A 12,183-nucleotide genomic window follows, 5' to 3' on the forward strand; every position below is an offset into this window, starting at 1 on the left:
GCCGAGGGAAATCTCCTAAAAACCTCGATCAGAATTTGATGATGAGAACAATTTTCACTTTAGTTTTGGGAAAATATGTAGCAGAGAAATATATGAGAGCCAGGTGTATGTGTACACACATTTGAGTACGTTTATGTAAAGGCGAGGACTTCCTCAGCATGTGCTCTGTACTTTTGTCTCTGCCAATCGCAGCTGAAGAAACCCGTGCCCGTGACGCCTGCAGTACGATACTCTTCCCAGTTACGTAAAGAAGGCAAGGCTAAAGGAATTGCGAGAAGGTTGAGACGCAGTTTCACAGACGATTATCCTCATCGCTGTTGATGTATGGGACGTTAATAGGCCTGTGCTGTGGGTCACATCTTCGGAGGAAGATCAGGGTGGAGAGGATGTAGTGGACTGACACATGTGTTACGTTGTGTCTGATTCAGGTAAGTATTCCGTGATATAACCTCACCGAGAAGAATATTAGTCACACCTTGAAAAAAGTGCAAAGGTCGCTTTTGGAGCGCTGTAAATCAGGCAGTCATGCAACCGTCCAGCGCTGACGTAACTAACGGCAGTGACGTGGTATGTATGTGCTAGTGGGTTGTATGGATACACCGCAGTAAGATGGTTCCGTGTGGAGAAATGACAGAAAGGACCTATTGTATTTGGATCTGCTTATGACGACACCTCGAATGATGGTGCCCGGTTTGTTGGCGTATCCACACAGATTGTGCAATATGCTCAACAGGGAACAGTATATCACTTGCGACTATGCAACATGAGTTACGAAGAATGTTCGTAAAATTAACCTAATGACAGGGACCGGATACGAATGACACACCAAGACAATAAAAATCAGTTTCAAAGCCGACAGATATTGCAACTGTCTCTCTATCTCAACCTGATTCTTAGCGAACATCATGAACGGAACAGCATATAACAGAAATTTCGCAAAAGGTCATTTCTCAAAGTGGCACTGAGAGCTACACGGCTTGACTGGGCCAAACGAATACAGGAGAGAAGCTGAATGGGGCTGTGTAATGTGGTCCGATGGGCCGCGACTTAGCCACTTTGCAAATGATGCGACACCTCAAGTGCGCCGACGGCCCGATCAGGGAGTTAGCTTGCAGTGTGTGTAGGGTCCAGTTCAGGCCGTAGGTGGTTCGATGTTGTTATGGGAGACTGTTTTTCGTACCATTACTTGGGCTTACTCCTTCAGGTTACATGAAACAAGATGTTTATTTCAACATTGTCAGTGTATTGGTATGTCCTTTCCTCTATGCCTTCATGATGAATACGCAGTAGACGCTCTCGTTTTCCAGGTTGACAACAGCCGTGTTGACATCTGTATGCATAGGATCCTTGTCCAAGGAACACTCGGACGTCATATGACACATCGACTATCTTGGTCCTAATCCTGTAGATAATGTCTTATTTGGAACAGGGGCGCGGGCCGCTGTGGTCGAGCGGTTCTAGGCGCTTCAGTCTGGAACCCTGCTGCTGCTACGGTCGAGGTTCGAATCCTGCCTCGGGCATGGATGTGTGTGATGTCCTTAGGTTAGTTCGGTTTAAGTAGTTCTAAGTCTAGGGGACTGATGACCTCAGCTGTTAAATCCCAAAGTGGTTAAAGCCATTTGAACCATTTTGGAACATGGAGTGAAACTTAGCAATCAACATTCCCGCAGTTTGATAGCTGTACGGGGATGCAATCGACGGCGAGCTGGTTCAGGTGGATATCACATAACTGGGGTAATTTGTGGACTCTTCAACGCCGAACTGATTCCGTTATAGAGGTTAAAGGTGGTGGCGCGATATTATCGGGACGTCTCCTCAGGGTGGCTAATTTTTTCCCAATGTGCTTGCAATTCATTATACTGAAACTTTCTTGTCACAATATCAGCTTTCAAAGCTCTCCTTTCTTCTGCATATTTTGAATCGCAAGCATATTGCGAAGATGTTCCGTAACAAGTATCGGTTAGTGAATGTATCAGAGTCTTTGACTAGTTTAATAAAGCACATTTACAAACTGGCACTTTGCCAATTAAATGAGAGAGCTAGTAGTAAGCCAGTGCGTGTTACGCAGGCGTCTATATGAGTCCCGCTTGAATGACACAAGGCATTCTATTCTGATCCTTTCTGCGTTTCTGGGTGGTCTTCCGTGAGCGGCCCTGGCTGTTGCGTCCACGTTTCCACTATGGACGACTGATGTAGTAGCTCTCTTTGAAGTTTGTGTCTGATGGTCATTCTTGTGCAACGAGCTACAAAAGTTTAGTAAGATTGCAGCTACCAATCTGGTAGCTTGGTGCAAATTTTGCTTGCAGCTTTTCATGTCTTAAATGTGCCAACGGAGAAATAACACATCCAACCGATTTAATTGTTTAATACATTGCCTTCTCGGAATGTAACTTAATGGCTTTTAAATTTTCATTCTGATGAAGACATCTTTAGAGGTGGAGAAACCTAGGTCAGTGTATTAAACAATTATTTGCTACCGGCTGGCTGAATTATTTCTTTGTTTTATATACGGTTGCTGAAAGAATGCCATGTTCAAAATGGTCTTTAATGCGTGTTTACTTGTGTTCAAACTCAACGCTCGTTGTTCAGTGAGATAGTCGGCTCTCGATGCACGTGGTACAGGAACGGTTTTTCATTAATCCATCCGGATCAGTGCTAGACATAGCGTGATGCTGCAGTGTGATGGCTGCGTTGACTCAGGGTTTAACAAGGGGTAAAGTGCTTGTAGTCGGCCAACCGCTTTTCCCCTTTTCTCTCTAACATGCCGTCCCCAGTGCGGGACCATAGAGTGGGGCCTCCCATAATCCACTGAGGTCGATGGTCACTCTGAGAAACGTAATTACACTCCTGGAAATGGAAAAAAGAACACATTGACACCGGTGTGTCAGACCCACCATACTTGCTCCGGACACTGCGAGAGGGCTGTACAAGCAATGATCACAAGCACGGCACAGCGGACAAACCAGGAAACGCGGTGTTGGCCGTCGAATGGCGCTAGCTGCGCAGCATTTGTGCACCGCCGCCGTCAGTGTCAGCCAGTTTGCCGTGGCATACGGAGCTCCATCGCAGTCTTTAACACTGGTAGCATGCCGCGACAGCGTGGACGTGAACCGTATGTGCAGTTGACGGACTTTGAGCGAGGGCGTATAGTGGGCATGCGGGAGGCCGGGTGGACGTACCGCCGAATTGCTCAACACGTGGGGCGTGAGGTCTCCACAGTACATCGATGTTGTCGCCAGTGGTCGGCGGAAGGTGCACGTGCCCGTCGACCTGGGACCGGACCGCAGCGACGCACGGATGCACGCCAAGACCGTAGGATCCTACGCAGTGCCGCAGGGGACCGCACCGCCACTTCCCAGCAAATTAGGGACACTGTTGCTCCTGGGGTATCGGCGAGGACCATTCGCAACCGTCTCCATGAAGCTGGGCTACGGTCCCGCACACCGTTAGGCCGTCTTCCGCTCACGCCCCAACATCGTGCAGCCCGCCTCCAGTGGTGTCGCGACAGGCGTGAATGGAGGGACGAATGGAGACGTGTCGTCTTCAGCGATGAGAGTCGCTTCTGCCTTGGTGCCAATGATGGTCGTATGCGTGTTTGGCGCCGTGCAGGTGAGCGCCACAATCAGGACTGCATACGACCGAGGCACACAGATCCAACACCCGGCATCATGGTGTGGGGAGCGATCTCCTACACTGGCCGTACACCACTGGTGATCGTCGAGGGGACACTGAATAGTGCACGGTACATCCAAACCGTCATCGAACCCATCGTTCTACCATTCCTAGACCGGCAAGGGAACTTGCTGTTCCAACAGGACAATACACGTCCGCTCCGCATGTATCCCGTGCCACCCAACGTGCTCTAGAAGGTGTAAGTCAACTACCCTGGCCAGCAAGATCTCCGGATCTGTCCCCCATTGAGCATGTTTGGGACTGGATGAAGCGTCGTCTCACGCAGTCTGCACGTCCAGCACGAACGCTGGTCCAACTGAGGCGCCAGGTGGAAATGGCATGGCAAGCCGTTCCACAGGACTACATCCAGGATCTGTACGATCGTCTCCATGGGAGAATAGCAGCCTGCATTGCTGCGAGAGGTGGATATACACTGTACTAGTGCCGACATTGTGCATGCTCTGTTGCCTGTGTCTATGTGCCTGTGGTTCTGTCAGTGTGATCATGTGATGTATCTGACCCCAGGAATGTGTCAATAAAGTTTCCCCTTCCTGGGACAATGAATTCACGGTGTTCTTATTTCAATTTCCAGGAGTGTATTTTGGCCTGGCTTTTCGCAGCGCTGAATTTCAGGCACCACTTAGTGGCCCAGGCACCTAGGACGTCGCATGCTGTCTGCAGGCGACGACGTAAGAACTCAGCTTTTAGGCAACGAGCGTAGATTGCGGCATCATCCATATAAAGTGCTAATGACACTCTCTTCGCCTTTGGATCGTCTGAGGTATGAGGGTATGCAGCAGGGGCCAAGGACAGAGCCCTGCCACACTACCGATAGTGTAGGCTTTGCTGTCGATACAGTGTCTCCGGCTTGGACATTGAATGTGCGATTATGCAGGTAAGCGATGCGACTGACTTGCGGCGTCGGTACCGCCAATACAAAAAATTTGTAGAGAAGTTCCTCGTGTCACACAAAGATCTTGGAGCTGTCCAGAAGTACTGTCCCTGAGTATTCCCGACGCTCCAAGGCTCCCTTCGCGTCCTCCACAAGACGCAGAAGTTGTTCTTGAGTACTGTTACCACGCAGAAAATCGAACTGTGCAAGTGGTATTAACTCCTGGCTATTAACGTGCACTATAAGCCTTTGATCATATAGATGCTCAAAGACTTTTGAAATGGCGTCGTTAAGACTTACAGGTCGATAGTTTTGCAGGGCTCTTGCATATTTTCCATGTTTAGGAATGGCAACTACTTCCGCGCATTTTTCCACGCAGAGGGGTAGTTGCCAGTCCTTAAGATATGACCGAGTTGTTGGGTCGGAGGGCATCAAGTGGCTTAAGCATAGCGTACGCCACCTGTCACAGCCTCCAGCCTTCCTAATGTTTCGATAACGAAGCTGGATTTCCACTTCCTTCTCAGTAATAGCGTCTATGGCATCACCGGCGGTCTCGTTCATAAGAAATACAGGTAATCTTTGCCGCACAATACGAGTGTGCTGCTGGTCAATTACGTCCTCCATTAGCTTGACGTTGCCTGCAAATGCGTCAGCCAAGACACTGGTCTATGCAGGTTCACAGGCAGTTTCTCTGCTGACTTGCAGGGGAAAAATGTGTGACCCTTTACTTAGAAATTGTTTTGTGCCACATTAGGCGGTGACATCGTCACTAGTAAGGTATAAGGTTATCAGACGGACCCCCAAGCATTCTTGTTTCACATGTTTCATCTCCAAGATACATCATATACACATTCTCTGAACCAGATGATGAAAGTTGTGACGTAACAGGCGAGTTGCGGCGCCCTGGAAATATTCTAAGTTCAGAGTTGGCGGCCACCGCTCGGGCCGAGCTCGTTAGCATCCGCGTGGTGCCTCACAACGGCTGGAGCACGTGGTCCATCGAGCACGTGGCTGGGAATTCCTAGGTGACGCTGTGTGCTCGGAGGGCTAAAGATGGCGGACTTTGTGAAACCATTAAGGCAGACATTCACAGTTCGTTTAGAAATTAATAGTAGCCAGATGAATCATGATACCTCAAAAAGAAACATGTACATTACTATAATTTGCACGACGATTCGGATGGTGTAATCAGATTTTCAATATCTTTATTAGTTTAAAGTTTAGTATCCGACGGTAAATTATACAAGTGACACCCAGCAACGAATTTCCAAAATCTAAACGCTTCATCCGATTTCGTCGATAGACGTGTCTTTAGAAAGCTATCAGTGTAAACCTAAATTGGTATAAATAACAGGCACGTAACTTCAATAATACATGAGTAAAAGTGGCCGATTACTATCGATCGCGTCAAGCTATAAGTACTCCACAGTTACACGAAAAAACGGTAGCAGCATGCTTATAAATATATTTATTCATCTATGTCTTTCTTTATATCCGATATATACTATTCATGAAGAAATTGGTTAAATATTTACTGTGTATTAGAGAGCACAGAGACATTAGGCTACTGGCCTACCTTTTGTTCTATTCCTTTGATATACGTTTATTTAATTTGTTTATGTATCTAATAATGTGTGTTAGAGCGTGTTTATGGTCCAGCTGTAGGAATATTTATTTACTTTCAAGTTATTTAAATGTAAATCCAGTATTTGGTATGTGTTTCAACATGTTTGTGAGTGCACGTTGGCTTGGAGACATGGAGGGAGCGCTCTAGCCAATGACAGCGCTCGTTACTAAGAGAGACGTATAGAGGTTGGGAAGGAGCATCGTTTCCGGAGAATGCGGCGCGAGAGACGGCACAGGACACGGAGGGTGCTGGACGTGAAGGCTCGACGTACGGTTCCAGTAAAGACTTGGAGTGGAGCAGTTTGCGCGTGATTGCAAGAGATAGAAACATTTCGTAGTGACGACTTGTGTACTTGTGAGATTTCTGTGGCTTCTGCAGTGAATACATAGTAAGCGTTTGGAAGTGAATATCTCACGACCTATGTTGTTGTTAATAACTAATTACGTGAAGTAGGAATCTATTGTTTCCCTGTTATTCAACTTATATTTTATTTAATTGCTGAACCATCGACACCAATAAGTGTTTTGCAGAAATATAGCGCATTCTCAAAAGTACTTCTACTATCGTACTCATCATTTAAAGTCGTTAAGATAGCACCTGCAGATTTTATTTAATTGCAATCTTTCATTTATAAACGTCTATGTTAAGTTCAAAATTTTCAATTAGGAACCTTCGACCATTCGATTCATGTGTGTGTTCTTATCGTATGCAGTAGACTCAGCAGTATTTGGCTTGTAATGCGGCAACTACGTATCCCAGCCACTAGAGAATATTTCAACTCTGGTCTGAGGGCACGTAGTTGAGGGCCATCACACCATCATTCACTTCATTTTTGTTATTTGAAAGCCCACGAAGTGATATAAATAATTGATTATAAAATTCACTTAGATATTCATTTATGCTCACAATTCTTTCCGTCACGCAAAGTAAGCACTAACTAGTCTTGAATATGTTTTTAAAATGTAGTCAGATTGCGTTATAAATCACTTATTGGGTCGAAACTTCACGTAAATAATGTGACTTATCCTGGGCGTTCTTCTGAGGACACACTAGCATGTACCTGTAACAGTACACAAAAAGAGTAGTTGGCTTATAATAAAGGTTAAACATATAATATAAAATGTAATAACTTGAGACGCATTTGAGAGATTTATTGGCGGTTTGCTTCTACAAGTATGGTAAACCAAAATGTTTTCTGTGTGTGCTTGCGGCAGTTGGTACCACATGCGCATGCACGTAACTGCTTTGTTCATGTAAATGTGCGTCAGTAGACATGTGGACTTCCTAGAAGAAGGTGTTCTGCGTGATTTCTCTAGCGGAACTTACGTCTGTTGCACTGGTATAACGTCGTTTTTGGTGTGGGTATGACTGCGACCAAATGACGATGTTCCCGCTTAATATAATAATCAAGAAATGGGACAAAAGACCACGGCAAACTGCAAGTTTGTTTCCACGCCGAGCTCGCAGTTCCAGAGGCTACTGTGGAATTAATGCTTCCAGCAGACCTCTCGTAAGTCTATCCGAAAATCAAGTAAGCAGTTACAGCTACCTTGTCCGACAGTACGCGACATCCATAAAACGTTGCACCCACGGGACGTGACGGAAGGCATTTGTGGAGACAGTTCTGGCAAAAATGGATGAAAATGAGGCAGTCCTCAATTTCGTCTGCTTCTCAGAAGATGCTACATTCCACACTTCCGGCACAGTAAACATGCATATGACGACCTGAACACCCCCACACAGTGGAGAGTGCGAAATGCTTCTCCGAAAGTGAATGCGTGTTGTGGAAGTTGAAGGATGGGGTTATAGGCCGATTGTCATTCGCAGAGCCTGCAGTTAATGCAACACGTACGTAGACATGCTGTACCACAAGTTCCTCGTGGTGTGATATTTGAACAAGACGACTTACTGTGCCATTCTGCAAACATTTTGAGGAGTTTCATGAACCATGAGTTCCCAGATCGCTGAACTGGGAGAGGTAGTCCATCGATTGCTTGGCCCTCTAGAGGCCCAGATATTAGGCCATTTGATTTTTTTCGGCGTGGGTTTACCAAGAATCAAGTGTACCAGATACCAGTTTGTGATCTACCAGATCTACACCATCGCATTTGTGCATCTATCGCAAATGTTACGCCTGCAACGTCGCAAAACACTTGGAGAGAAGTGGAATACATATTAGATGTTTGTCATGCCACTAATGGGGTGCATATCGAAGTGCGTTAGGTGTGTAGAAAAACATTTTGAGTTACCATACTTGTAGAAACACACTGTCAACATCTGAATTACGTCTCAAGTTATTACACTTTATATTATTATATGTTTAACCTGGACAACCTGTATTTATGATGTATATGAGCAGCCTTAAGCGATGAATGAAAATTTGCCCCAACGCCGGGTTTTGAACCTGGGTCTCGTGCTCACTAGGCAGATTCGCTAACCACTATGCCACCCGGGCACAGGGGCTTTGCACAACTGGTTGGACTTCCCTAGCACACCTTCCTCCCCAATAATTCAATTTTATCCCTGAGTCCACTTAGTATTCCCCCTAAACTTGAACAGCATTGCAGAAGCTTTCCATCTGTATTACAGTAGCACCTCAGCATCGAACAAAACTGGGGATTCTAAATGAAACCCAGGCATAGGTGCTTTAATCAGGTGAGACTATATGGATCTAGAGACCTTTTCAAGTCTCAAAAATCTATGATTTATATAGCAGACTGAAGCGATGAATGAAAATTTGTGCCGAGGTTGCGATTCGAACCTGTTTCTTCTGCTTACGAGGCAGATGCGCTAACCACTACACCACCCTGGTGGCACAGTGGCTTTGCACAACCGCATGAACTACTCTAGCGCACCTCCCTCCTAGAGGGCTGAGGCACGAATGGGAATGTCGATTGGGGAGAGAGGCATGCTAGTGTAGTCAGTGCAGTTATACATAGCCACTGTACCAGCATGGCGTAGTGGTCAGTGCATCTGCCTTGTGAGCAGGAGACCTGGGTTCGTATCTCCACCTTGGTACAAATTTTTATTCATTGCTTCAGTCTGCATATACAGGGTGGTCCATTGATCGTGACCGGGCCAAATATCTCACGAAATAAGGGTCAAACGAAAAAACTACAAAGAACGAAACTTGTCTAGTTTGTAGGGGGAAACCAGATGGCACTATGGTTGGCCCGCTAGATGGCACTGCCATAGGTCGAACGGATATCAACTGCATTTTTTAAAATAGGAACCCCCATTTTTATTACATATTCGTGTAGTACGTAAAGAAATACGAATGTTGAAGTTGAACCACTTTTTTCGCTTTGTGATAGATGGCGCTATAATAGTCACAAACATATGGCTCAGAATTTTAGACGAACAGCTGGTAACAGGTAGGTTTTTTAAATTTAAATACAAATTATTTCGGTTGTCCCAATGTGATACATGTAGGCCTACCTTTGTGAACTTATCATTTCCGAGAAAGCATCCTGTTAGTGCGTGATTACCTGTAAATGCCACATTAAAGCAATAAATGCTCAAAATGATGTCCGTCAACCTCAATGCATTTGGGAATGCGTGTAACGACATTCCTCTCAACAGCGAGTAGTTCGCCTTCCGTAACGTTCGCACATGCATTGACAACGCGCTGACGCATGTTGTCAGGCGTTGTCGATGGATCACGATGGCAAATATCCTTCAACTTTCCCCACAGAAAGAAATCCGGGGACGTCAGATCCGGTGAAGGTGCTTCGACGACCAATCCACCTGTCATGAAATGTGCTATTCAATACCGCTTCAGCCGCACGCGAGCTATGTGCCGGACATGCATCATGTTGCAAGTACATCGCCATTCTGTCATGCAGTGAAACATCTCGTACTAAGATCGGTAGAACATTACGTAGAAAATCAGCATACATTGCCCCATTTAGATTACCATTGATGAAATGGGGGCCAATTATCCTTCCTCCCATAATGCCGCACCATACATTAACCCGCCGAGGGCCGAGGTCACTGATGTACCACTTGTCGCAGACATCATGGATTTTCTGTTGCCCAATAGTGCATATTATGCCGGTTTACATTACCACTGTCGTTGAATGACGCTTCGTCGCTAAATAGAACGCGTGCAAAAAATCTGTCATCGTCCCGTAATTTCTCTTGTGCCCAGTGGCACAACTGTACACGACGCTCAAAGTCGTCGCCATGCAATTTCTGGTGCATAGAAATATGGTAAGGGTGCAATCGATGTTGATGTAGCATTCTCAACACCGACGTTGTTGAGATTCCCGATTTTCGCGCAATTTGTCTGCTACTGATGTGCGGATTAGCCGGGACAGCAGCTAAAACACCTACTTGGGCATCATCATTTGTTGCAGGTCATGGTTGACGTTTCACATGTGGCTGAACAGTTCCTGTTTCCTTAAATAACGTAACTATGCGGCGAACGGTGCGGATACTTGGATGATATCGTCCAGGATACCGAGCAGCATACATAGCACACGGCCGTTGGGCATTTTGATCACAATAGCCATACATCAACACGATATCGACTTTTTCCGCAATTGGTAAACGGTCCATTTTAACACGGGTAATGTATCACGAAGCAAATACCGTCGGCACTGGCGGAATGTTACGTGATACCAATTACTTACACGTTTGTGACAATTACAGCGCCATCTATCGCCAAACGAAAAAAGTGGTCCAACTAAAACATTCATATTTCTTTACGTACTACACGAATATGTAATAAAATTGGGGGTTCCTATTTTAAAAAAACGCAGTTGATATCGGTTTGGCCTATGGGAGGGCCATCTAGCGGGCCAACCATTGCGCCATGTGGCTTCCCCCTTCAAGTTAAACGAGTTTCGTTCTTTGTAGTTTTTTCGTTTGATGCTTACTTCGTGAGATATTTTGCCCGGTCACTATGAATGGACCATCCTGTATGTATGATAGATGTTTGAGAGTTAAAAAGGTCTGTGTAGGAGGAGGAGGAGATCAGTGATTTATGTCCTGTCTACAGCGAGGTCATTAGAGCAAATCTCGGATTAGGGAAGGGTGGAGAAAGGAAAGCGGCCGTGTTCTTTCTAAGGTCAATCCCGCGTCTGGCCATCCTGATTTAGGTTTTCTGTGATTTCCCTAAATCACTCCAGGCAAATGTCGGGAAGGTTCCTTTGAAAGGGCACGGCCGACTTCCTTCCCCTTCCTTGCCTAATCCAATGAGACCGATGACCTCGCTGTCTGGTCTCCTTCCCCAAGCAACCCCAACCAACTTTCTAAGTAACTATACCGGCATTCGCCTTAAGCGATTTAGGGAAATCACGGAAAACCTAATTCAGGATGGCTGGACATGGGTTTAAACCGTCGTCGTCCCTAAAGCGAGTCCAGTATGACAACCACTGAGCTACCCTGCTCGGTAAAAACAAAAAAGGGTCTCTAGAAACATACGGTCTCATTTGACCTAGTGTTACTTCCAAGAGTGGCCCGCGCTGTCAACACTAGAGTGGTATACTCACGAGGAAGCCTAGGAAGGCGGTGAGCGGCAGCCACTGCACGTCGGACAGGTCCGCGCGCACCACGTCCTTGAGGTAGAAGAAGACGCCCTCGGCGGCGATGGTGAGGGCGCAGCCGGCGCAGGAGAGCAGCAGCAGCGGCCGGCGGCCCGCGCGGTCGGCGAGCAGCGCGGCCGCCACGCTGGTGGCCACCTGCACGGCCGCCACCACGATGGAGCACACGTCGGCGTCCAGCGCCGCGCCCGACCGCTGGAACACCTCCGTGGTGTAGCCCAGCAGCGTGGCCAGCCCCGTGCACACCTGCGCCAGCATCAGCCCCACGCACACCACCAGCGCGCGCCGGCTGCCGCGCCGCCGCACCAGCTGGCCCAGCAGCTGCAGCCACGACTGCCTGCAACCTGCCGCGCACATCGTCAACACGACAAGTTCATTTCACTGGCGTCTGCTTCGCCTACAGTCCAGCCAGCACCAATCCACACAAGTGGTATATACAGGGTGAA

General features: G+C 46.9%; 1 protein-coding gene across 3 annotated transcripts in view; it reads right to left on the minus strand.

The window, feature by feature from the left end:
- The window catches only part of LOC124613043 (facilitated trehalose transporter Tret1-like), a 124,898-nt gene that overhangs the window by 18,727 nt on the left and 93,988 nt on the right, over positions 1 to 12,183 (minus strand). For all 3 annotated transcript variants that reach the window (XM_047141613.1, XM_047141614.1, XM_047141612.1), the window contains one exon: positions 11,687 to 12,081. In XM_047141613.1, coding sequence (XP_046997569.1) covers positions 11,687 to 12,081 — 395 coding nt within the window. The remainder of the gene's footprint in view (positions 1 to 11,686; positions 12,082 to 12,183) is intronic.

This window comes from Schistocerca americana, chromosome 4 (assembly GCF_021461395.2).
Source record: "Schistocerca americana isolate TAMUIC-IGC-003095 chromosome 4, iqSchAmer2.1, whole genome shotgun sequence".
NCBI lineage: Eukaryota > Metazoa > Arthropoda > Insecta > Orthoptera > Acrididae > Schistocerca > Schistocerca americana.